At 34.8% G+C, this 27,291-nt stretch overlaps 2 protein-coding genes across 10 annotated transcripts in view; one reads left to right on the top strand and one right to left on the bottom strand.

The window, feature by feature from the left end:
• Positions 1-27,291, top strand: part of CREB1 (cAMP responsive element binding protein 1) — a 57,806-nt gene that overhangs the window by 7,144 nt on the left and 23,371 nt on the right. For 3 of the 5 annotated variants that reach the window (XR_002125180.1, XM_019652926.1, XM_019652927.1), the window contains exons 2-5: positions 10,802-10,923; positions 17,055-17,201; positions 17,928-17,969; positions 24,043-24,143. Coding sequence is in view for 4 of the 5 variants with exons in the window: in XM_019652926.1 (XP_019508471.1) it covers positions 10,810-10,923; positions 17,055-17,201; positions 17,928-17,969; positions 24,043-24,143 (404 nt within the window). In the remaining variant the exon portion in view is untranslated. The remainder of the gene's footprint in view (positions 1-10,801; positions 10,924-17,054; positions 17,202-17,927; positions 17,970-24,042; positions 24,144-27,291) is intronic. The other 2 variants (XM_019652928.1, XM_019652930.1) reach the window with 2 other exon arrangements.
• Positions 508-27,291, bottom strand: part of METTL21A (methyltransferase 21A, HSPA lysine) — a 71,443-nt gene continuing 44,659 nt past the window's right edge. For 2 of the 5 annotated variants that reach the window (XR_002125181.1, XR_002125185.1), the window contains 3 exons: positions 12,396-13,335; positions 2,363-2,559; positions 508-2,267 (listed from right to left, as the gene is read on the bottom strand). The gene's annotated coding sequence lies outside the window, so the exon portion shown is untranslated. Of the gene's footprint in view, positions 2,268-2,362; positions 2,560-12,395; positions 13,336-16,007; positions 16,096-27,291 lie in introns of all 5 variants that reach the window. The other 3 variants (XR_002125184.1, XR_002125183.1, XR_002125182.1) reach the window with 2 other exon arrangements.

Below are 27,291 nucleotides of genomic sequence, written 5' to 3'. Positions count from 1 at the left end.
ATACAATCGACCAATTTCAAGTGTACAGTTCATTGGTTTTAGCATGTTCACAAAGTTGTGTATCTATCACGTCAGTTTTAGTATATTTTCATTACCCCCAAAAGAAACCCTGTATCCCATAGCCATCACCCCTCAATTTCTCCATACTCCCAGCACTAGGCAACCACTAAATCTACTTTCTGTCTCTATAAATTTATCTGTTCCGGACATTGCATATAAATGGACTTATACATATGTTTTTCATTGTGATAAGCTTACTTTAACTTAGCATAATGCTTTCAAGGTCCATCCATGTTGTAGTATGTATCAGTATTTCATCCCTTTTTATTGCTAAATAATATTCCATTTTATGGATATACAACATTTTGCCAGTGAATTCATGGGCATTTGGAGTTTTTGGCTGTTATGAATAATGCTGCCATGAGCATTCATTTATTGCACGTTTTCATTTCTCTTGGGTATATTCTGGGTTGTCGGAAAAGTCATGGCGCATTTTTGCAACGAAAAACAAAAAATACGTCATGACTTTTCCGACAACCCAATACTTACAGGAGTGGAATTGCTGAATTATCTGGTAACCATGTTGAACCATTTGAGGACCTGCCAGACTGCCAAAGCTACTGTACCTTTTTACATTCATACCAGCAGTGTATGAGGGTTCTAATTTCTCCACATCCTCATCACCACTTATTATTTTTCATATAGCCATTTTAGTGGGCGAGAGGTGGTATCTCGTTGTGGTTTTGATTTGGCATTTCTCTAATAACTGATGTCTAGCATCTTGTACTCATTATCTATTTGTATATCTCTTTTGAAGAAATGTCTGTTTGGATCCTTTTCCCATTTTTAAATTGGGCTGTCGTCTTCTTATTGAGTCGTAGTTCTTAAAATTCTAGATAGAAGATACATGATTTATAAAATTTTCTTCCATTCTGTGGATTGTCTTTTCACTTTCTTGATGGTGCCCTTTAAGGCACAGTTTTTAATGTCGATGATTTCCAGTTCATATATTTATTCTTTTGTTGCTTGTGCTTTTGGTGTCCTATATTGGATGGACATCATAAATTCTTAATTATTACAAACATTTTCTAATATCCCTGAAAGCCCAGGCAAACAAGATACCATTATTTAATGAAAAATAACTAAAGCCGCTAATTCATATTTGGAGTTAATACTCTGCCCCTCTGGCCTTCCCTGTGTTCTGTCCAGATCCATTAGTTGGAGTAACTGATGAAAAGAAGCAAAGATAAAAATCAAGAAATAGCAACTTTAAGTGAAACATTTTAATTTAAAGTACTATATTTTGAGGATCATTTGTTATGAGAATTTATTATGATGTTTGTTGTGGATGTAGTGTATTACTCATAAACTGTATTTGGGGAATTCACATTTTACAAACTTCATGAAGAGAGCAGTAACTCCTTCATTTCTTACAGATGACTAAACCGAGTCCTAAAGAATTTAAATAATTTACTTGCTGGTAGAGCCTTTTCCCTGAGCAAGAAATAGCAATAAAAGTGTAGTTTTCATCACTCTTGTAGCATTATCTGTCTTTGTTAAGATAGTTTTCAAGGTTCTAGATTTATTATTTTTACTAGAATTTTTGTTCTTAAACAGTCGTTTAGGTTTATAAGAGTTTACTTAGAGGAAGTATCCTAGATACAGATTTGAAAAAATATATTAATTTCACCATCTTATTACTCAGGTCTGCACCAGTATAAAGATTACCATAACTGGCCAGCTCATGCTTTCCTTTTTTTCATAATTCATTGCATTCCTATCATTTCAAAATAATTTGTGACTTTAAATCATTGTTATTCATTACATGTTTGGAGGGAATTTATAGGTAAACTTTTGTAAGGATTAGTTTACATTTGCCCAGCTCTTTCATATATGATACATATTTTATCTCTTATTAGCTCGTAAGCTCATTGAGAGAAAGGTTCTTATCTGCTTTTTATTTTTAGTCCCCATAGTTTTTAGCAGAACACTTACTATGTAATGGGCACAGAAAATTTGTTTGTTTAATGAATAATTGATTCTCGCAGGGTCACAAATTTGAAAGGCAAGATTAAAAACCGCGCACCATTAGAGTTGCACAAATTAAACAAAGCAGACATGCATGCTTTAGACAGTTAAAACTTACTGAAATTACAGATGTATTTTTTTAAAGCCAAGGAAATCAGGTTCATTTTCCATAGCTTAAGGAGAAGTTTTTCTGCTTTGAGTTTTTATTAATGCAGATGCTTTACCAATACCCCCTGCCTCTGAAACGAGAAATAGCAAGAGATTGTATTAATCAAAATGACCTTACCGGAAGTCAGTACCAGATTGGTTAAAAAAAAAAAAATACTACACCTACCTGGAAGGTTGGACTTGATGCTGATTCTTTAAGGATTAAAGATAAAGATACCTAAATTTGAAGTGAGCCTTTTAAAAACTGTACACAAAATCTTTGTTGTTGTCTGTATGTCATCTGTCATCTTTGTAGATTAACCATGGCTAATTTTTAAATATAGTCCCAGTATATCCTTGGTGCCTTGAATGCTTGGGCTTTTTCTAGTAAGCAAAACATAATTAAAATGATTACCATGTTGTTTAATAGTCCATTGCCAATATACAAAGAATTCTTCACTTTTTATAATATTGAAGGCTATGTGGTATGGCCCTGAACAGTCTTGTAAATTCCTTACAAATTTCTTAACATCTCAAGTCTCTATATGTGAAGTCAGAGCTAAAACCAAAATGTCTTATGACTCCTGCTATAACTTGTGCTGTCTCACTTCAGGAAAACTGAATTTTCACTCTTTTATGTCTAATTTGTAAATAATTCACCAAGAATACCATTTTAAATTTAGTTCAAAACAACTGTCAAAATAATGAACATTAAAAATAATAAACTTATTTTTAAAAACACTTGGACATTCATTTCCCTTTTAATAGTGATTTTTACGTAGTCTCTCAGCTTTTGTTCAGTAAACAGAATAGTAGGCTATAAATATTTAACTTAGGGCATAACTTTCGTGGGTCCTTACAGTTTCAGCATTGAGCTAGTTTATGAAACAGAACTTAAAATTTGAAGACAGTTTTACTTTTCAGTCAACACAAAAATTGCTTTTCTACAAGTAACTATGTAGGGGGTGTATAATAACCCTTTTTTTCCTTGAAAAAAATTCTCCAAAAATCCATGTAGTGGAACTTTATGTGTAGAAGTTTATATAGGATCACTCTTTTGAAAGGCTTAAGGTGTAAAAATCTGTAAACATAGTATCTGGTGGGTGCTTGAAGAGATGGGATAAAGTGTTATCTAAAATATTGCATAGTCATGGTTGCTGCTTTGCTAAGCAACACATTTTGTCTCTTGGTTACCAGATATGTGAATGCTTATTTCAGAGCCATGAAGGAAAATGAAGCACACATATTTTGCCAATATTAAAAAATAATAACTTTGATTTGAGAAAGCCCCAAAGTTTTCTTACTGAAAGGTACTATAGAATTAGTCACATATTCTAGGATAGCTGCCATATAAGTCATTTCTATAAATCAAATAACATGTTTCTAATTCACTTCTATTAAATACTTCCTTTCAGGGACAGTGTCTTTATCATAGGGCGTGCTATACATTTAAAAATAACTTTACTTAATAAAATTAGCATTCAGATACACTGGTAATCACAAAACTGCAGTAAATCATAAAATATAAATATTGAACTGAAAGCATTTTCTCTGAGTTCAGTGCAATAAATAAACCAGGTAATTCGTTTTATTAAATAACATTGAAAAAATTTCCTTTTGCTGTATGCTGCCTTCGTTTTTGGTAGCAGTGGTTGGATTACCGTATTTCCCCATGTATAAGACGCACCCATTTTCGGAAAATTTGGGGTCTAAAAACTGGGTGCATCTTATACAGTGGTTGTAGATTTTTTTACTTGCATTTCCTGCAAGTGATGAGGAGTTGTATGATTTTTATGGTGAATAAAACTTGAGTTCAATAACTTTATGTAATACATTTTTTCAAATTTCAGGTCCCAAAACTTAAGGTGCGTCTTATACATGGGAGCGTCTTATACCTGGGGAAATACGGTATATTGGCATTTACTATTAATATAAAGAATTTATAAAAATATATAAACAAATTTTCAAGATTTTTGTCTTACAAATGATGAAATCTTATCGATTCAAATCACAGAGAATTAACTTCATATATAACTTTTGTTACCTTTCTCTAATATCTAGACTAGAGATCGAGGTATGGATTTGTTCTCCAATTAAGGGAGAACAGACTTTGGTAAGAGCACAGAGAAAACTGTCAGAATTTACTTAGCTTGATCACGACACCATTTTGTTGTATTTATCATGTTCTGTTTTCCTAAAAATGTGTGTGACCTCATTTTATTAGGGTGTGATCAGTCTAATCTAATATTTTATAGTTGAAGTTGATAATGTGTGTTGAGAGTGTGTGTACATATATGTACATACACATGTATACACATACAGCATTTGAATATGCTGTTTTCCTATCTTGTTTCAGTGAAAATACACTGTATTTAATATGAAAATACTACTTATTATTAGCATCAGAAACCTAGAGCATTGCTAAGTTGCCATCATTGATTGCATACATCTCAGTTCTGCTAGATTGGCCATACTTGCATGATAAAAATAAATGACACATGTTAAAGATTAATAACCAAAAAAAAAAAACTGTAAGGGAGAAAAAGTAAAGGGAAAGAGACAGGGCAACATAATTATTGGTTTCTGGAAAGCTCAAGTCTGTTGTATAGCACCTGAACATTTTGCTACTTTCTTTAGTAAGACATGTCCAAGGTGTTAAAGCATGTTAGCAAGGTCTTTCAAACAGTTACAATATCCTAAAAACTAACAGGTACCAAGTAGCTATGTAGAAAGTATTATGTATTGCTCACAGATGTTTCTAGATATACTTCTGCAAAATATTTTTGGTAATACATTTGAGTATGACAAAATAGTTGTTTAGTTTTAAAATCATGTGCCCAAGTGTGCCTTTTGCTGTGGTTACCCTGAAGACATAAGACTTCTGCTTTTGTAATTTCCTTAAATCCCTGGACTTTTGAGTTGGTAAAAGAGTTCAGGAGGAATCTGCTTGGTGTGGGTAGGGTGCAAGGGAAGGTCCCCCGCCCCTTATAATTAAGATCATTTGTATTTTTAAAAATCAGCATGTGTTCATATATTGTTATTGATAGTTACGAATACATTATTTCTTCTTCACAGTCAAAATTCACAGCTCATTTCTTTGAATACTTACTCTCCTAAACTGATTAAATTGGTCATAGATTTAAGGGATTAAAAAGTAGACCAGGCTGTGGGGAAGATGGGTTTATTTTTCATAAACTTGAAATAGAATGTTTAGGATTGTAAGGACTTGGTCACTTCTTAAAGGTCAAAATATTTAGGAAAAAGGACAAGGTGAAGATTTGCATAATTCTTTCCTTTTGCTTAATGATTGTTAGCAAAACTAATGATAGGGGCTTGCTTTCTTGTTTGATGAGCTTTAATTAGTTTGGTAGAGGCAGATGGATACCAAAATAAGCTCCCAGAAAATTGTCCCTGACTTGATATGGCGTTCTGTAGAGGTGCTGAGTAGGTGAATTTAAATGCTGCTTTAAATCAATGAGGGTTTTACTAGTCAGCTTTTATAATCTTGAAAATTGCTAACATCCTCCCCAGCTTTATTTTTTACACAACATTTCTTACCAACTGATTTGTTATATATTTCACTTGTTTATTTTCCCCTGCTCCCACACATTGGAATATAAATTTACAAAGACAAAGATTTTTAAAATTATGTTTTGTTTCTTTATCCCCAGTAACTTGAACAGTGCCTGACATATAAGTGCTCAGATATGATACTGTAATACAAATATATATGTAATGTAAACTGTTCAAATTGAAAGTATTGTTGGTTTTAGAGAAGTGAACGAGTTATTTATTTGTGAATTCCCTCAGGATATATTGCTATATAAGGTAGAAATAAAATCTGTTCTTATAAATTTTGAACCCAATAACTTACTTTAAGAGACATCATTCTCATTTTGCCGTAGTAGTTGCTTTGGAGTGACTATTCTGTATTATCATTTCTTTTCTCTTTGCTTCTATACAAAATCTGACACCAGCCATTGACTTGGTCATTTCCCTAAAGGCCTACCATAATTTAAGCCTTTTCTCCTACCATTTTTCTTATCCAAAAAGTTCTCCTTTCTCCCCATATTTATTAATATTGTATTGGTCCTCAGTACCTCTTTGGCATGCCATCACTCTTGTTTATTGCAGAATATACTCTCTTTTAAATTTCATGGAAGCGCTCATTTGACATTTTGGTGGGATGTTTATCGAAACTACACTTTAAATATCTACTGTCTTGACTATGTAAAAGGTACAAAAGTGATACAGTCCTTGTCAGATAAATTTCTAAGATGGAAAGGAAAATTAAGAAAAAGGGCTATTAAACTATTTGATAACTATAACAATAGTTATGACTAGAGCAATATAATGAGTAAAAGAGAACACTGTCCACCATATGAGAGAATCTTTATTGAATAATTGGTCTTATAGCATTTTTAAAAATTACTGATAATTACCTCAAGTTATGTTGCATTATCAAGATTGTATATATATAATGGTAATATTTCTGTATTTGCCCACATTCAAGGGGCTAGATGACCTGTTCTTAGTCTCCTTTTACTATATACTCTATTACTATATAGTAAAAGGAAATACTTCCTTTACTCTTTATATTATTAAGTGGCCTACATAAGTATGTGTGTGTACATACATCTTGTGGTATCATTTCCTAGGATCAGAGCATTTAAAACCTTTTAATCCATCTCCCTTGTTTTTACAGATGAGGAAATTGAAACAAAAAGTTTGATTTGTCCAGTGACCAATTGGTGACAGATCCAGCTTTCCACCAAGTGTTAGGTTCCCTTTCCCAACTAACTACTTATGGCAACATTCATTGTTTCTCTCAAAATTGGGTGAATAATACTACAGAATCACTTTGCTTTTTATTTGTCATATTAAGAAGTAAAGATGGTTATAGCAAAATGGTATGCTTTCTGAATTGGTTTCAAATTTTCTGTTTTAAGAATGACTATTTTGTAACTGGCTATAAATTCATAATTTCCAAAGGATTATGTTAATTTTTAGAGATAAATCATGAAAATCCCTAAGTCTTAAGTATATCAGTCCCAAATAAATTTAAAAATTCAAATTATTTGAAGAACAAGAATCACAAAACTGTCAAGATAATACTATATTTTCAGTGATTTCTAAGAAATTCTGTTTCTAATGTTCCAGGCTCAATATTTATGGAACATTCTCTCTGCACTCAGATGTACAGGATCTTTTTCTTATTTTATAGTATTCAGGTTCTTTTTGTTTTGCATTCCCAAAAAGCATTGATTGTATAATGAATTAACAATTTCCTTACTTCAAACAACTTTGGACACCTGCTCTATGAATTTCCTGTGCCTACATATGCATTGCTGGCTAGATTGCTGCTGGGTTAATAGAAAAATATTTGTACACATGATACCATAGCATCTCTTCTCTCCCCACATGCAGATAAAAAGAAAAAAATTTCAAAGTCTAAAATTAATATACCCACATCAAATGCTAGTGTAGTCTATTTGGGAGTCTCCTATTTCAGTACCTTCCAGGCAAAAACCAAAGAAGAGTGTCTGTTTTAGTTGAGTGAGTGAGTTTCTCATCTGATAGAGATTTGTGCTTCCTTAAATTATTCTCACCTCCACTTTGAGAAAGGCCTGAATTTTCTTATGAAAGACAGTATTTGTACTGTTGTCCCAGTCATTGATATCGCCTCAAGCTAAAAGTTACAGAAGTTAAGAAGGCTGTCCCCTCCTCTGAAAAAAAGATTAGTACTCTGCCTGAATAAGATGGTAATGAAACACTGGCAGTTTACATGGGGGATCCTATCCATTGTAAACATCACACTTCATTTTAAAAAGAAGGAATATATTATTTATCTGGGGAGGGAAGAAGTATGCAAATCACATTCCTGTTTTGAATGTGTCTTTGTAGCCGTAATTACTTACGTTAGTTAATAGTTTTTGTTCCTTTATTATAATATATTCATAAATAGTTTCTGAAACAATAAGTTGTAATGATGTCCTATATCTTAAATGTTAAAAAAATTAAATATCCCAGATGTATTCGAGTAAACAAAAACAAAAGAAATATGATCTGTGCCTTAGATTCCTTTTAATCAAATGGTGGAGTGAAACTATGGATGACAACACAGGTTTAAAAAAAACGTGGCTTGGAATAAAGTCTTTTAAACATGGTTTCATATACTCTGTGTACAAAGGAGGGATTGTGATGATAAATTTGTATTTATTTTCATTTTCATTAAAATGATGACTTAGGGGAAAAGATGGAGAAAAGTTTGGGTTTCTGCTTTTATTTGGCTTGCCTCAGTACTGTCCTCAAATGGATTCATTTACTTATTGTAATTAAGATTAGGTGTTTTGCTTTCACATGCCATTTTCTTCTAGTCCACAAGTATGCACAACATTTAGGATACATAAACTGTTTTTTTGTTGATGTTGCTTTCTGTTTCTTGCAGTGTCTTAAGTGTTTTAGTTTAAAAGAACACAGATTGTAAGTATACAACTGGGTGAATTATCACAAGTGATAATAAAGTTATTTCATAATTTTAAAAAAATAGTTTTACTCTTTGGAAATGGATAACAATTTAGGCTACATTTAAACAAAAACAATAATTTCATATGAAAAGTATTGAATTTAAAACATTTTGTTGACAGGTATCTCAAAGTAGGTATCTCAAAATCATGGTTGAAATACAGTTTTAAAATGTTATCCGTGACTTCTGGTATTAAAAGTTTTTACATTGTACAAGTAATCCTGAATCCTCGCTCACTGAAGAAAAAAAAGTAATGTTAAAATATGTAAAATGTAAGATGAAAGTCATCATCCTATATACTTCTACTAAATTTCCCTCTATTCAGAGCTATCACTTTGTGGGAAGTTTACTGTAAAACATCCCACTTCTTCCATGTATATACGTTTACAATAATGTTCTACTTGTTTTTAACATAAATGGGAGTCTATTTTTCAGTATATTTCATGACATCATTTCACTCAGTCCATCTTAGAAAGCTTGATGTGACATTACATTATAGATAGACTTCTTTTTTATTGTTTTAGTTTCTTTAATGGTCCTCCTAATGATGGATACTTGTTTCCAGTTTTTTTGCTATTATAACAAAAATGCTACAGTGAGTATCCTTGAATATATATCTTTGTGAACTAGTCAATAATAAGAGTTTCTTACTGACTAGTACTTTCTCTGTATTTTAGATGTTATTGTGTTAATTATATGTGGCAGTTATTTTCTCCCTGTGCGCTTGTCTTGGTGGCTTTTGCTGTATGAATGTTTTAAGTAATTATGTAGTCAGGTCTGTTGACCTTTGCCTTGTCATCTGTTTCATGGATTCTGTATTTCTAAATTATTTATATTCATCTCCAAAGATATTTTCACTTCCATTTTTAACTGTCACTTGTAAAACACTTTTCTTCCTATAGAACCCTGTAAATGATGGCAAAATGTATTACTATGTGATAACATTCTAATGGCTTGTAGTAATCACATAAGGGTCTGTGACAATTTTGATGATCAATTTCAGAGTTATAAAATAAATGTAATAAATTGTGGAAAAGCATTGGGGTTTTGTGTTATTTATGGAATCACTATAAGTAGTCCTCACTATTAATAAATTCATTTTTGACAGGTAATATGCTAGGCACTGAATGATAACAGTAATACACAAGTAAAAAATAATCCTTTTCATTGTGAATTCTTTACAGATGATCACTTTCCAAGTTACCAGAGTGTTATAACCTCCATGTAGCTGCTGCTGCTGCTAGGACTTGCCCTCCACTTTTTCTGCCATCCAGTGCCAGATTACCCAACAAATACACTAAGCCCTTAGCAAAGTAGGGTCCAAAAGTAAAAAAGATCAGCCTTCATTAACTTGCCAGAATTTTGCAATTAAAAAATTTTAAAGATATTTTAGAGGGAGGGAGGGAGAGAGAGAGAGAGAGAGAGAGAGAGAGAGAGAGAGTGTGTGTGTGTGTGTGTAGTGTTGCATACTATACATAGGATGAGGAATCAGAACACTATAAAGTTTTCAGTGTTTGGGGCCTCTAGTTTGGTTCTGTGACTATTTATCCTACCATCTTATCGTGGTATCCCACAACTGGAGTTCTTGAAACCTGGGTTGATTTTGTCCTACCACTAGTAATTTTCTGTGGAAGCAGCTTATAATTTTTCTGCTGCTTCCCTGTAATAGGAGGGAATACCTTTATAGCAGATACCATGAAGCCAGTATCTCATAAGTCCTGTCATCAGCTCACTCATGTTCTCTACCCTCTCTCCATACCTGATTGGTACAGTTTGAAAAAATTACAACTTTCCTGTCACCCCTCCTCCCCTTGAAAAAGAGGAATCCCTTCTTATATCTAGATGGAGTACCATCTCATTGGGAAGAAATAGCAAGGCAAAAGAAAGGTCTTTTCTTTTTTGAAGGGACTAAAACTTTTACACTCAGCAAAATTGGCCAAGTTTTATAATAATTCAGCTACATTATATTTTAACTAGATTTCTGAGTGCATTTGCCACCCTAACAACCACATATACCTACTTATAACTTGAAATTTGCCTTAAAAGTCACAAAAGCACAAAGCACTGTAGTGCTTGTAACACTCTTCCATATTATTGTAGGTGACTAAATGACCATGGAATCTGGAGCAGAGAACCAGCAGAGTGGAGATGCAGCTGTAACAGAAGCTGAAAACCAGCAAATGACAGTTCAAGCCCAGCCACAGATTGCCACGTTAGCCCAGGTATAAAACACATGGAGCGATTCCGAGCGGTGTCTCTTCCAAGAGGAATATGTTTCAGAGAAGAGAATTCAGTTTTTATTACAGAGATATACATAGACTGAGCAGAGACAGTCTTAGAATACCAAAATTCCTTGTTTACTTAGTATTAACCTAACTTTAGAAATGATCGCATTGATTCGGTAAGATAAAAATGTATTGTTAAACACTAACACACTATTTGTAGTGACATTATTCAGAGATAATTACATTTTAACTGATGGGTAGATTGTCTGTTAAACAAGGGGAAAACCTAATACGATGACTGCTTTTTTCATAGCAGTTGTATTTTGAAAACACAGTTGTATTTTGAGCATGGCAATGCAGATAATCTGAAAGGCTAAGATTACATATGCTTAAACTAAAAAATAGGATAAGCATATAAATGGGCACACAGGTAAGTTTCAAGGATAACAGCAGTTTTTGTTTCCTGTATATTTTAAATATTCATGATTCTTTTATTTTGACTGAAACATTCTCTCTCTGTGGTTATATTCTCTCATCCTTATTTTTTGTTCTTATGTAGTTTTCCTTAAATATTTTATCAACCATTTGCATATATATGAGTGCGAAAGGTGATTGATACAAAAACCAAATAACAAATGTAAACCTGCAAGGTAAAAGTGCATGGTACTGCCTCTTTCAGATAAAGGTTCCCAGGAGAAAAGAATCCTAGCAGAGGCTGCGGGAGGTTGAGCTTCCGCTTCCCAAAGCGTTTAACAGCTTTCCCAGCAGTCACTGAGTAAGAATGGGAGGTTGGGAAATAGAAGACGCACCACACTGAGCTAAAGCGTGGGTCTAGAAGGGGACCTCCAGCAGGAATATAGTCAGAAGAAGTGGGCTGCTCCGTAAGATCACCAGTTCCCACCTCCAGCCCTCAGGAGTAGAAGACACTTGGGGGTGAAATAAATGTACTCAGATGAGGCAGGTGCAGGAACACGGGGGAGAGCCAGGACTTCATCAGCATGTGGTCAAGGAAAGCATGCACACATAAGAACCTGGGCTCATCCAAGCATTCGCCCAAGAGGGATCTCAATGGTGACAACCCTCAACATATCTTTCTCTTGGGTCTCACTATTCTGTCTGGTTTGGGTGTCCTCTGCATCTGATAAATGTCATTCTGGAAATTTCTTTCCCCCTACTATCTTTTTCTTGTGGAGTTTTGTGTTCTTCATATAGGAAAGCACATTTTTCCAGTGGTTTCTTGAGCAAGTTTGGGTAAAGAATTCTTGGTAAGGAAATAATGTTTCTTTCAAATGTTGAAAGCATTCCATAGTCAACTTCTAGTGTTGCTGTTTGAAAAGACTAAATCCGTTTCTTATTTTGTGTTATCTTTAAGTTATTTGGTTGATTCCCCCCACCCCCCTTTCTCTGTTCTCTAGGATCCTTGTGATCCAGATGTTATACTTCTAGGACTGTTTCTCTGATTTTCTCACCTTTTCTCTCCTGTTTTTTATCTCTGTCTTTTTGCTCTGTTTTCTGAGAGATTCTTCAAGTTCACATTCCAACCCATCTGTTAAATTTTTTATTTCTACTATCATGTTTCTAAGGTTCCTTTTGTTCTCGGAATAGTCGTTTTGTGTTTTAATAGCATTCTGTTTATTTTTCACAAAGGCAATGTTTTTCTCTTATCTCTGAGAATGTTAATTAGGTTTTAAGTTTTCTTCTTCCCCCACAGATTTTCCTCTGTATAGCTTTCTTTCCCTTCCATTTGTTCTGGTCTCCATCTTTCATATTAGAAGCTTTCCTTAAATGTTTAATAATTTGTGGTTGTCTGCTCAGGTTTAAAAGGAGGGAATCCAAAAGCTGTATTGGAAACTCTGGATATATATGTTTGGAGCCTAACATTTGTGAGTTGTGAACTTCACTTATGGTGACTGTGGCATTCCCAAAGTCAGTATCTTAAGTCTTTCTTCTGCCCCTTGGTGTTGGACGGGGTCACCAGAGAAAGCTTTAGTAATACCCTGCTTGTATGGTAAAGGCCTAGGAGCAAAGTGAGAGAAAGAGTCTGGGGTTTAGTACCCCACCTTCAGCACTGCCTGGTGTTAGGCAGTCAAAGTCAAGAGGCCCTCCAGAAAATAAATCTCCAGTTCTCTGTCAGCACGGGATACATTAATTGTTCTTCCACAGGAAGTTGAGGGGATCCAATTGCTTCTCAACCAGCCTTCCTTATTTTCAGCCTCTCCTTTCACTCCGTCTTCCAGGGTGTCTTAGATCCTGAGCCTCTTAAGGATTTTGTGGTGCCAATCTGGCTTTCTCTGCGTCTGCCTTATGAGTTGGCTTTCTGAGGTCTTCCAAGTTCAGTACCATTCATCCATCTGCTTTCCAGCCTCCAAAATTCTTAATCTTTCCTATTCTATGCTTGTGTGATTATGCCTATAAAAACAAAATCAATTTCATGAAGTTTAATTGGAGATTCAGGAAAGAGCAAAATTACATGCACATGTTCAATTTGTCATTATTATCAAGCAGTCCTCTAGCAATTAAGACTTTCAAAAGTAGAAGGGTATGATATTTGAGTATTAGAAAACCTAGTTTCCATTTGTATATATTTTTTGTTCTTTTTATTACTAATTACATTTTTTTCCACTAGCTCTCCAAGTCCTTCACACAGCTGTTCTCAACCTTTCAGAGGGGTTGCCTAAGACCATCGGAAAACACATATTTTCGATGGTCTTAGGAACCGAGACGCCGCTCCTCAATCCGTCTCCAGGCCCACATGCAGATACGCCCACATACGAGTACCTGGCGACCCCTGTGAAAGAGTCGTTCGACCCCCAAGTTAAGAACCTCTGCCTTAACACAGCATTCATTTTTTACATAATTCCCTCTCATGATTCGGATATCTGTTACTTTTTTTTATTGTCAGTCTTTAATTCTAAACAAATATAATAAAATTATCAAATCCAAGATCATTGTGATTTGATCAATGAACAGGAAAAAAAAATCCAGCCTAATTAGTAAAGGAAGAAAACCAATCTAAAACAATGGTGAGATGTCTTATTTTACTTGTGGAATCTACAGACTTTTTTTTAAGTGAAAAAAAAATGTTGGTTTTTGATTATGAAAATGTAATTTAAAAAAAATTTTCATAAGGTTTATTTTAGCCAAACTGATGACATATGCTGAGGAGCAAGATCTTGAATTCTCCCAAGAATGTAAATTTTTGGATTTAAGTAGAGTTGAATAAAAGGATGATTGTTGTAGCTTCTTGCAATGGGCAAATTTGAAAACTTAAACATGTAATAAGGAATTTATTAAATGAATTATATAATTTTTACTATTATGTAGTCATTAAAACCATTAAAGAAGACTGTTAATGGGATAGAATGATATTTAATATTATAATGGATTCTAAAGATAAAATAGATTCCATGATTGTGTGTTATAAAAATTGAGTGTATATATGTACCTTTAAAGAAACTAGATCTACAGCAAAAATATTAATAGTGATTAGCTCTGAGTGGTAGGAATATAAATTATTTTAAAAATATTATTGTATATCTGTATTTTATAAACTTATAGTGAGAGAAGTCATGTAGAATGATCAGGGTAGAAAAGGGATTATTCATTGAGTTAGCTTGTTATATTAGGTTGTTGGAAAAGTCATGACGTATTTTTCTATGTTTTTCATTGCAAAAATGTGTCATGACTTTTCCGACAACCCAATATTTTTACCCTAGAGAATACTCAGAAGAGGACATAATAATTGCTTCAAATATTAAAACAGCTTTTATATGGAACTGAGACGAGATACTCTGAATAACTTAAGGTTGTGGTTCATCGTTAAGGGAAAGTATCCTTGGGTTCATCAGAGATTCTGACCTTATAAACAAGCATTCCATATAACACTAATGGAGGTAGTCCACAAACCACATTTTAAAAACCGGTAAAATTAAGCAAGATTTATAGTGGCCAGAAAGAAAGTAATTAATAAGGAAGGACTACCTAACTGTCCAAAGATGGAAACGCATGGTTTTAACCTCTACGTTCAATAGGGATCTTCCCCCCGGAAACTTCACAGTCAACTATTTGCCTGCCAAACACCTCTGCAAATTTAGATGTTAGATCAATTCTATAATCTTCCACCACCACCACAACCACCCAAAAGTTTCTCCTAGTGTTCTATATTTCAGTTGATAACATAGCCTACCAATTCTCGCCCAAATGTGGGTCATCTTTGATTCCTCTCTCAAGTCCTTCAACCAATCATTCTTAAAGCCCTTTCTAATCTACTTCCTGAATTTTTATTAAGTCACTTCTCTCATTCCCATCCCTCCCACAACTAGTGCCTCATTTCTGTCCATCATCTCACCTTCACTACTATATAGGATTTCTCAGTTGGTCTCCTCAGCTCTACTTTTTTCTTCCTGAAATAAATTTCATACTACTACTAAAGAGATCTGTCTAAAATGTAAACCTCACCGTGTTGTTCAGAAGTTCAAAGCCCTTCAGTGCCTTTCCCAGTCTCCTCAGGATAAAATGCAAGTTCTTTGGTGTGGCATATATAAGATTTTTCATGACTAGCCCATCTAGCCCCTATCTACCTGTTATTTCATCTCTCCCCACTTCCTACATCCTACAGTAGCACACTTAGGTAATCCCTGTACTGTGTACAGATGGTGCTGTTTCTCTTTACTTCTGCCGGTGCTGCCTTCTTTGCCTGGAATTCTGTGCCTCTCCCCTGCAAGTTGTAATAACGTTCCTAACTTGTATCCTTTGTTTCAGATTCACATTCTTCCCTGATAGCCCACTCTCTTCTCAGGAGGGTGGGGTAGCTCTCAGTGTGTTCATTTTTCTCTTTACAAACCTCATTACTTCGCTGAATTATATTTATTTTTGTTTTCCCCATTTCTTTACACACATATCCCAGTAATTTTCTTAAGGGCAGAGGTCTGTGTCTTTCTCATTTTTGTAGTTTCAGTTCTAATGTTGCTTCTGGCACATAGGTCCCCAAATGAGCAAATAAAACCCCTACTATCAAATGTGTAAACACAGGAACAGTTAAGTACTGTCTGATACAGGTTCAACATAACAGCCCTTTGTACCTGGATATTGACTCATTAAAATTGCCTTCTTTGTTTCTCAGGAAAAAATTGGTTTCTCTTATATTTTCTCAGCTCTGCTCCTTTATTTCTGCAAGAGGAAAATAAATCCTTAAAATATCAACTCTTACCACTTTAGTGATTTATTTGGATGGGGGGGTGGGGAGGATAGAAATTTTCAGATTATAATGCCTATTACTACTTTCTCATTAAAGAAAGGCATACTTGGGGCAGCTGGTTAGCTCAGTTGGTTAGAGCACAGTGTTCATAACACCAAGGTTGCCTGTTCGATCTCCACATGGGCCACTAAGATGTGCGCTCCACAACTAGACTGAAAACAACTACTTGACTTGGAGCTGACTGGTCCTAGAAAAATACACTGTTCCCCAATAAAAAATAAAAATAAAAGATTGTTAAAAAAAAAAAGGCATACTTGTAATTAGTTTAAAATGGAAACTGCTGTGAATTATAAAAGGTATATTTGCTCTAGACTTAGTAGCCAAGTTTTGTCCAAGTTTGAGAGCAGTTATATTTTAGAATATGGCTTATTTAACACATGATATTATGAAGACTTAATGTTTCTTCAAGTGTAGCATATCTCTTTACCTTCAGTAAATTTCTTAATCTCTTAGAAAACTTGGTATTTCTGTCTTTAAAGTGGAGATAATCCTTATTACCCAGGCTTGATTTCTTTGAAGAGCAAAATGAGAAATTGGGTATGAAAGCAGGTGGGAAAATGTAAAGCACCATAAAAAAACAGAGTGGAATTTAGTGTTCAGAGGAAGTCTGTTATGTATTTTGATACTACATTTTAAAATAGTATTTTGGCTTTTCTCATTTGGAAGGAGTTTTTCTGAAAAGGGGGGTTGGGGAGGATTTGTAGTTTTTTCTTTTTAAGAATATTAATCATTAGTTTCTTTCACAGCAGTGAAGTGTACTTATCTAGCAGAAAGGTCATCTTTCTGTTGCTAACAAGTTGCTTCATGCTGAACATGAGTACTCCCTAAAATGTATCTGTGATGGTAATTCTTTCCCATGTTCACACTGTAGGTATCTATGCCAGCAGCTCATGCAACATCATCTGCTCCCACCGTAACTTTAGTGCAGCTACCCAATGGGCAGACAGTTCAAGTCCATGGAGTTATTCAGGCGGCCCAGCCATCAGTTATTCAATCTCCACAAGTCCAGACAGTTCAGGTATGTGTATAAAAAGTTCTGCATCTGCTTTTCTAACTGTTGTTTATAGCCATATCTCTCCCCTTTCATTAATTATGAAAATAGGAACATATATAGTTCAGAGTTTACTTTACAGTAAAGGTAATTCTGCATCTGTATAGTCAACGTATGTATAGGAACATACATACACAAGAAAAGACATATAGAATTGATTGGGGAAAATCATTAAGTACACGGGATAAAGTAGAAAGAAATGTTTGGGAGAGACCGTAAGACTGATATATCTCAGTTAAGGAAAATTCAGATACAAAAATAATAACTATGTAATTATTTTCTAAACATGCAATTGGAAAAAAAAAACCCTTGTCAAAAATTAATTAATAACCTTACCTAAGATAATATTTAAATTTAGAGATCACATAAAGCATTTGTAAAACCAGCTATGTTTAGGGTCCTAAATTAGAGTATATAAATTTGAAATTATATATTCAGAAAGTGCACCTTAAGAGTCAGGAATTATGTTGCGCATGTTATCATATTCTTTGGAGAAATTGTTCCTTTGAATTGGATCCAAAGGAATTAAAGGCACGTAGACCTCTGAAGGTGACTGCTCTACTTAGTTGTAAGGAAAACCTAAAGCAGTATACATCTTTGCGGTGAGCTTATTGAAGAAAAAGAAAAGGACTTGAACGTTCATTCAAGTAGGCCATAACCCCAGCCTCCCATTTCATATTTTTTGCTTCACAGTCTTCCTGTAAGGACTTAAAAAGACTTGTCTCCGGAACTCAGGTGAGTCCTAGGTCCTAGATTTGAAGAGAACTATTTTTAGAAAGGAAGGTGAGAAATTATTCTTTGTCTTTGTCCTCTTCAAACATGGAATTCAGGCTTGAATAAAAATCTTGGAGATCTAGGTCTAGGCCAAACTTGTTATTTACCCAGCCATTAGTCTATCGCTTAATTTCCTTATATGTCCTTTCTCCCCGCCTCCCAGTGGTAGTCCAGCACTACTCCAGCACTCTCAGGGGACAGGAGCTCCATGTCCTGAGGTAACCGATCTATAATTAGGGGTAATTGCTAAAATATTATTCCCTGTGATGAACCAGAATATGCCTTTCTATAATTTTACCTGGTGGACCCAGTTCTATCCTCAGGAACTAGTTAATAAGCAAGTTTAACTCCTTTCCTATTGGACCACTTCCTATTCTCTGTCTCCCTCCCCCTTCCCATTTAAAAAGAAAAAGTCCAGACTAAACAATCACCTGTTTTTCTTCAGCTATTTATTATATGGTGTAGCTTTGATTCCTCATCTCTCTCTCTCTGTATTCTCATGGGGGACCTGTTTTGTTTTTATTGAGTATGGTAGCCAGACTGATTGATATTTGCAGAGGGGAGAAGTGCCTCCCTTGTCCTGGAAGCGTTCTGTTAACGTTGAAAGGACATGTTAGATTTTGTCAGTCATATTAGATTATTGGGTATTGAGCTGCTGTTACCCACCTCTGCTTCATTCTGTCCTTGTGCTTTTGGTTTTCTTGAACACTTAGTGGAAAAAAAGAATGTTTTCGTGTGAAACCATTAAGTTGTATGAATTTCCATACTGAAAGATACTGGGGGGGCCGGCTGAGTGGCTCAGTTGGTTAAGAGCTTGCTCAAGAGTTTGAGCTCTGAGCAACAGCGGTTCGAGTCAGCCCGAGCTGAGCAGCCGTGAGCTGCCAACAGGTGGCGGGATGGCTCAGCTAAAAAAAAAAAAAAAGATACTGGGAATGGAATTTGTTAACCAATTAGGAGACAGTGTTGTTCAGGTAAAGACCAAAGAATTTAATGTTTCTGTGGAATCACACTGAGTTATAGTCTCCTATTGTTTTTTTGTTTGTTTGTTTTTTCATTGAATGCTACCTTACTATTCTCCATACTATGCCATTACTCATTCCCTACTTATGTCTTCTTCTTGATAATAGTGGAAAGAACCTGCTAATCAGAAGATTAGATTCCAAACCTCACAATCTTTTTTTTCTTTTTCACTTATAGTAGGAGGTCTTTCTGTAAAGAACACACAAAAACTGTAGCCACAAAATTTAAGATTACAATTTTTGGATATACTATGTGATGCTTAATGCTTTGTTGTATTCTTCATTTTAATCTTTACTTTGCTGCAATAATAATAATTTGGAATTAAGGGTTATATGGCCATTAACTATAGAAATGTGTTCATCTTTATAAGAACACATTTTTCCATTAAGGTGAGCTCTGCTTACAATTGAGAGTGTGAATTCTACAAATAGAGACACAAATCTAGCATTTTTTTTCTTTAAAGCGCCTAAACCATGGAGAACCTATTAAACTTTACTGGTCACTTCAGCTGGTTAACAGTAATTAGCATTAATAACTAGGAAGTAGTTTACATCAGAACAGGTGCTCAAACAATGAGAGAAATGGTCCAAGACGAGAGAATATTAGTATTCTAGAACAGCATTTCCAAAATATATAAGGCACAATTCTCTGGTGTGAGAGTAAGATATTAGGACTTCTGTTTATATTTTTAACCTAAGACTATTAGAAACTAAGCTGTATTAATATTTCATATATGGCTTGCCATTGGTGCCCTAACTTTATCCCTGTGTGTGTGTGTGTGTGTGTGTGTGTGTGTATTATATATATATCTCAGATTTCACAGGTTCTATACAGGGAATCCCCAAAACAATGGGAGTGACACAAATGTATAGACATTAACAGTGGCATCCCCACTTTTCATTTGTTGGTTTGTGATGCATTTTTAATACAGTGCAGTTTAAATGTGTCAGACAGAGGGCTTATGGATTGTTACCTTAAACTATTACATTCATTCCTTCAGTAAATCTTTATTGATCACATGCTTTGTGCCAGTCATTGTTCTAGGTTCTTTGAAAGACAGCAGTGAACAAATAGTACTTCTCTGTTCTCATGAAGATCACATTTAAGAGAAGAGAGACAATGAAAAAATAAAATATGTCAGGTGAGGATAAGAGCTGGGAAGTTGATTAAAGCAGAGGGAAGGGATAGAGAATGGTTTGGAGAGAAGGGAGCTCTATTTTATATCGGGTGGTCAAGTAACATGATGAGCCGAGGGCAGTGAAGGAGACTCGCTAACCCATAAGAATAAAAGCAAATCCAAAGGCCCGAAAGTGAGAGTGTGCTTCACATATCAAGGAATAGCAAGAAGATATGGCTCACATAGAGTGATTGGAGATAAAGTTTTTGATACAATCTTTACAATACATTGTAATGTGATGGGAGCAACAGTAAAAATCTCTTGTACAACAGAGATTCAGTGATTATCATGTAGCAATATGAGTTACTATCTAACGTAAGGATGAGTTTGTTTTTTACATAAGACAAGTGTTCCAAAGTTTCCGCTATTTGTATTGATGGCAAGCAAGGACTTGCAAGGGACATATTACTTATTTTTTTTTGGAGGGGGGAGATTCCCTTTCAACCGTCCTTTCTGGAAGAAAGTGACATGTATGTAAGACTAACTGCTTTTTGAAAGAAACTTGTGCTATAGAGAGAACATTTTGGAAATAAAAGTTTAGAAATGTTTAGTTTACATATGTGTTTTTTAACTGCAAACAGTATAAATGATATACTTTTAAAACCTGGAAATAGAATTTTCTAAAACTATTCAGAAGTCTTCTAGAGTTTCAGTAGGTGTTGTTGACCTTACCTGTTAAAATGTGAAACTATAACTTCTTTAATTAGTGTACAGTAACTGAGCCAAGGAGATGAAAATGTACTAGATAAATGTACTTGATCTCATCAAAAGTTTGTATAATTGGTAGATGAAAATTAAAAATAGTTGATTTAGTAAGGCTCTCTTTAAAATTTTGTTTTAGAATATAACACTTAAAATTTACAAATAAATATATATGCTTATGTAAATTTTTCTTATTTATAAGGGAGATCTGCAGAGCAAAACAGTTTGGAAATCATTACTCTAGACTTTTATTAAACTACTTGATCCATTGAGTAAAAAACTACCTAAACCATGAGTGTGAACACTACTCAAGAAAAGTACTTTAGTTTCCAGGGGACCGCGTATAGTTTGAGAAGACATCTAACATTACCATTGCTTTTATTTTTGCTGATATTTTATTTTGAAATTTCAAAAAACCTCAAAATAGGAAGATTCTCCCCCCCCCCCACACACACACCCATATAAACAAGAAGTATACGTTTAAATGAAAGTTGAGAATACCTCTCTAAAACTTTACAAATACAGTGGTGATTTGGCCTTCTTAAAATTTCTTGACTTATTTAATCTTAAGTGGCCAAGGTGAAAGACCTATTTAAGGAGCTCAGGAAGGGGCTTATAAGACAGGTGACAGGAGGGGGGGCCCAGAGGAAGCACCTGTATCACTGGAATGTGACAGTGGTCTGTGATATCATTTTCATAGGGTTGTTTTTAATAGTCTATTAAATATAGAACTATAATTAATAGTTGTTATTTACAAAAAAGATTTTTGACATGATTTTTATTAGTCTAAGAAATGTGGGACCACTGTGTTTTTTGGCTTTTTGGTAGATAATCCATAGGAATTGATTTCATAGCTCTCAGTAATTACTATATAGTGATAAATTAATTCTTCTGTCTGAATTGACAAAATCTTTTATTAGATTAGGGTTTTTTTCTCCTAAGCGCAATAGATCCACTGAGTTTTAAACAAAATCAAAGGCTATATATAAAAAAGCAACATGAATTTATTTCATTTTGTAGCATGTTTTAAAGTTGGGTCATTTATGTAGCATGTTTTAAAGTTGTTTCCATGATTTTTCAACTTGGGAATAGTGTGCTTAAGTCACTATGTCCTTAAAAAAGGTTTAAGGTTGAAGGTCAAAGAATGAAGGCAGAAAGAACAATAAAGGAACTAAGGTTCTGAGAAGTATTAATGAAGGTAAATGCTTGTCATGGTACTGTCCACTGAGTGCAGTCCTGTTATTCCTTGAAATTCTGACCACCTACTGAGGCCTTCTCACAGCTCCTCATCTGTTCTACATCTATGAGAAAGTCTGTGCAGACTTTGCTGAGGGGGCTAGTTAAAGCAGCTATAGATCAGTGGAAAATTGTTCTGTGTGCTCCTTTGGCAGTCACTACAGCATTATTACTTTGCGAAGAATCACAGATCAGCCTTTTTATCTCGTTTCTGGATTCCTTAAATGTTACTTGTTAATTTTTAGGTCTTTAAGACTATACTTCTTATACTTTAAAGTGTTTGGATGAGGCATATTATTTTATGGTAGGTATATTTTGTGAACGATTATTGGATTTACCTAATTTCATTATCAAGTTGACTGCATATCACAAAGCCCTGTCAAAATGAATGCCTACTCTCGAACCCTTAGGCTCAGACCACATACAGAGTACCTTTGGGATTTCTCAACTTCCTCTGAATATGTTTTTTCTCTTTGCCACTGCCATAAATTATGACCTGGAGCTAACCCACACAGACCCTTTTCCCTGGTTAAATCTGATTCTCACTTGGACAGTATCACACACACCTACCGTGTTTTCCCAAAAATAAGACCAGGTCTTATATTAATTTTTGCTCCAACAATCTACATTTATTTATTTATTCATGTACAAAAATCTACTTTTATTCAAACAGTCATGTCTGGCTGACGATCTTAACTGAGGCTTATGTTTGGGGTAGGGCCTATATTACAAGCATCCTGAAAAATCATGCTAGGGCTTATTTTCCAGTTAGGGCTTATTTTCGGGGAACCGGTAATTCAGGAAAGAGCAAGAGGGTCTGACTGAGCAGACTAGGGAAACTTGGGAGTACAGATTTGACCCTAGGTGAATAAACTTCTAGCCTAAAAATGGTCTAAAAACACCTCTGGATTGCTGCTTCTGACAAAACTGGTTTGAGATTGGAACCAATAGGGTACTGATGCTTGTAAAAACGTTTAAAACTGAGATACCAAATATTGACAGTGGCTCCACTACTTCTTAGTTCTGTGACTGTGGTAAGTTACTTAACCTCTTCGTGTCATAGTTCTTCCATCTATAAAATGAAATATAGTAATCGTACTTATCCAGCAGCTAATGTTACTGTGAATATTAGCAAGTATTAAGTAATATAACATGTTTGTGCTTTACCAGAGCGCCTAGCACATAGTAAGTTGTTGGTAAATGCGAGTTACTATTATTATCCCATGTAAAATCTTTATTCAACTTATCATCATTATTTTTCAATCCAGGGATACTTTCCAGAAATGCAGTTATTTACCTTGAGTGTTTGCTTAATAAAAATTGTAGAATGCCAACTTTGAACCATGTCTATACGTACCAGAGAGCTTCTTCCTAACTTGCTAGAAACCACCATCAGGAACATGGTGGGAGATCGCTGATCTTATTTGTATAATTGTAAATGTATTCACAAGTGTTTACACAGTAAACAGTAAAGGAAAATATTTGTATAGTCCTATATAGACTTATGACCAAGTATTGAGTCATTTATTCTTTCCTTCATGTCAGAAACCTTATTTTACTTGATAGTTTTGTTCTAACAACTATAAGAAAACAACTGACAGGTAATATTAATGCCTTCAGAATTGATTACATGAAGTCCTAAAAGAAATTAAGCTGAATTTGGGTATCATAAAAATTTCATTTTGACAAAATTTTTAGGTCCTCTGACTTTTATAGAATAAGTAAAGGGAAGAGGAAAGTGATTGGTATGGTTCTCTCTCTTAAAAAGTGATTTTTTTTAAGCTACTGAAGCATGTATAAAGTTCACATATGTTCTTTTATATTTGACTTTTTAAAATTCATAAAAATTGTATGGGGACTAAATTTGATTATCAAGATAAAGTTCTTCTTTATTTTCAGATTTCAACTATTGCAGAAAGTGAAGATTCACAGGAGTCAGTGGATAGTGTAACTGATTCCCAAAAACGAAGAGAAATTCTTTCAAGGAGGCCTTCCTACAGGTATGGAATTTAATAGTTAAGAGAATTTAGAATCTTGGGATGAGGAAGAAGGGGAAGGGATTAGACAGCATAAATAGGTAACTACAGTATTGCCACAGTGGTATGAAAGACAGTTTGGGGAATGTAATTAATAATGTAAATATTTTGTAGGGTGTCAGATGGTCACATGTCTTGTTAGGGAGACCACTTCAAGGATGGGGTAGAGGCTTGATCACTGCATTGTACACCTGAAGCTGATGTTGAATAATATTGTATGTCAACTATAATTGAATATATATTGGGTTGTCAGAAAAGTCATGACGCATTTTTGCAACAAAAAACATAGACTTTTCCAACAACCCAATATATAGTCACGGGATGTGGAGTATAGTGTGGGAGTGGAGTCAATAGAATTGTAATAGATATGTATGATTGGGGGGGGTGTCACTTGGAGTGGTAAAAAGTATAATTATTGCATTGTGTTGTACGCCTGAACTAATTAAAAACAAACAAAAAAAGAATTTAGAATCATAGATGTCTGAAGACCAATTAGCTGCTCAGTTCAGGACCATATAGCTTACTAATCTTCACCTTGAGGTACTTATCTCAAAGTAAATTGAAGCTTATATAGAATAAAAGCACGTCTTACTCTGCACAGTCCTGGGAAAACACTGACATTTTTTTCTGTTTCTGTAAATTATGCCATCTGCTGCTTTTCTGTTAAAGTGTTTGGAATACATTTGATAAGGTCATAGCATTTTCCATTTACATGTCGGTTCTGAAACTATACTATTCATCTACTTAGCAACACATTTGCAAACCATTTCTGTGCCACCGTTTATTAATTTAATAGTTGTTCAGGGTGATGCTTTGTAGATATCCCCTAATTTTAGGGACACCTTACTGTAGTTTTTGTATTCAGCTGTAGAACTTGCCTGGTCCATGCCTTGCCTCCAAGATGGACCAAAACCATTTTTTGTTTTTTTTCAGTTACAGTTGATATTGAATATTATTTTATACTAGTTTTAGGTGTACAGCATAGTGGTTTAACATTTATATGCTTTATGAAGTGATCCGCCAATTAGTCTAGTACCCACGTGGCACTATACATAGTTGTTGCAACATTATTGACTATATTCTCTGTGCTGTACTTTACATCCCCGTGACTATTTTGGAACTACCAATTTGTGTTTCTTAATCCCCTCACCTTTTTCACCCAGCCCACCAGCCCTCCTCCCCTCTGGCAACCATCAGTTTGTTCTTTGCATCTATGAGTCTCTTTCTGTTTTGTTTGTTCATTTTGTTCTTTAGATTCCACATGAAAGTGAGATCATATGGTATCTGTCTTTCTCAATGTGACTTATTTCACTTAACGTAATACCCTCTAGGTCTGTCCATGTTGTCGCAAATGGTAGGATTTCATTATTTCTTTATAGCTGAGTAATATTCCGTTGTGTATATATACCACAATATACCCATTGGTATATTTACCAATGGGTATATACATACCAATATATATCCAATGTTCTATTGATGGGCACTTGGGTTGCTTCCATATCTTGGCTATTGTAAGTAGCGCTGCAGTGAACATAAGGGTGCATATATCTTCTCAAATTAGTGTTTTGGATTTCTTTGGATAAATACCCAGAAGTGGAATTGGTGAGTCATAAAGTAGTTCTGTTTTCAGTTTTTTGAGGAACCTCCAAACTGTTTTCCACAGTGGGTGCACCAGTTTGGAATCCCACCAGTAGTGTACAAGGGTTCCCTTTTCTCCACATCCTTGCCAGCACTTGCTGTTTGTTGATTTATTGCTGATAGCCATCCTTATAAGTGTGAGGTGATATCTCATTGTGGTTTTAATTTGCATGTCTCTGATATTTAGTGACATTGATTATCTTTTCATATGTCTATTGGCCATCTGTATGTCCTCTTTGGAGAAATGTCTATCCAGGTCTTCTGCCCATTTTTTAATTGGATTGGGTTTTTTTGGTGTTGAGTTGTATGAGTTCTTTATAAATTTTGGATATTAACCCTTTATCACATATATCATTGGTAAATATCTTCTCCCATTCAGTAGGCTGTCTTTTTGATTTGTTGATGGTTCCCTTTGCTGTGCAAAAACTTTTTATTTTGATGTAATCCCATTTATTTATTTTTTTCTTTTGTTTCCCTTGCCCAAAGAGATGGATCAGAAAAGTATCACTAAGAGCAATGTCTGAGAGTTTACGCCAATGTTTTCTTATAGGAGTTTTATGGTTTCAATCTTACATGTAAGTCTTTAATCCATTTTTAGTTTATTCTTGTATATAGCGTGAGAAGATGGTCCAGTTTCATTTTTTTGCATGTATCTGTCCACTTTCCCCAACACGATTGATTGACAAGACTGTCTTTACCTCACTGTATGTTCTTGTCCTCCTTTGTTACAGATTTAAATGACCATATAGGCATGGGTTTACTTTGGGCTCTCTTTTCTGTTCTGGTGATCTATGTGTCTGTTTTTATTCCAGTACCATGCTGTTTTGATTACTGTAGCCTTTAGTATAGTTTGATATTGGGTAGTACGATACCTCCAGTTTTCTTTTTAAGATTGCTGTGGCTGTTCCAGGTCTTTTGAGGTTCCATATAAATTGTAAAATTACTTGTTCTAGTTTGGTGAAAAATGCCATTGGCATTTTGATAGAGATTTCATTGAATCTATAGATTGCTTTGGGTAGTGTAGACTTTTTAACAATGTTAATTTTTCCTATCCATGAACACAATATATTCTTCCATTTATTTGCATCTTCTTCAATATCTTTCTTCAGTGTCTTACAGTTTTCCGAGTACAGGTCTTTTGCTTCCTTGGTTAAATTTATTCCTAGGTAATTTTTTTTTTTGGATGCAATTATAAATGGCATTGTTTTCTTAATTTTCTGACCTTTCATTATTAGTGTATAAAAATGCAGCCAGCTGGGCCGACCGAGTGGCGCATTGGGGAGTGGGCTTGGGACGCCGGCTCTGAGCAGCAGGGCCCAGGTTCGGATCCCACATTAGGGCCACTGCGCCCTCTACAGCTAAGATGGTGAACAACAGCTTGACCTGGAGCTGAGCTGCTGTGAGTCGCCGTCGCCGGCGTAGGCTGCAGTGAAGCTGCAGTGGGCTGCCATAAGCTACCATGTGTGGCTGGAGG

The sequence above is a fragment of the Hipposideros armiger genome, unplaced genomic scaffold (genome assembly GCF_001890085.2).
Source record: "Hipposideros armiger isolate ML-2016 unplaced genomic scaffold, ASM189008v1 scaffold_190, whole genome shotgun sequence".
NCBI classification, from domain to species: Eukaryota; Metazoa; Chordata; class Mammalia; order Chiroptera; family Hipposideridae; genus Hipposideros; species Hipposideros armiger.
This window is presented reverse-complemented; position numbering and strand designations above follow the sequence as displayed.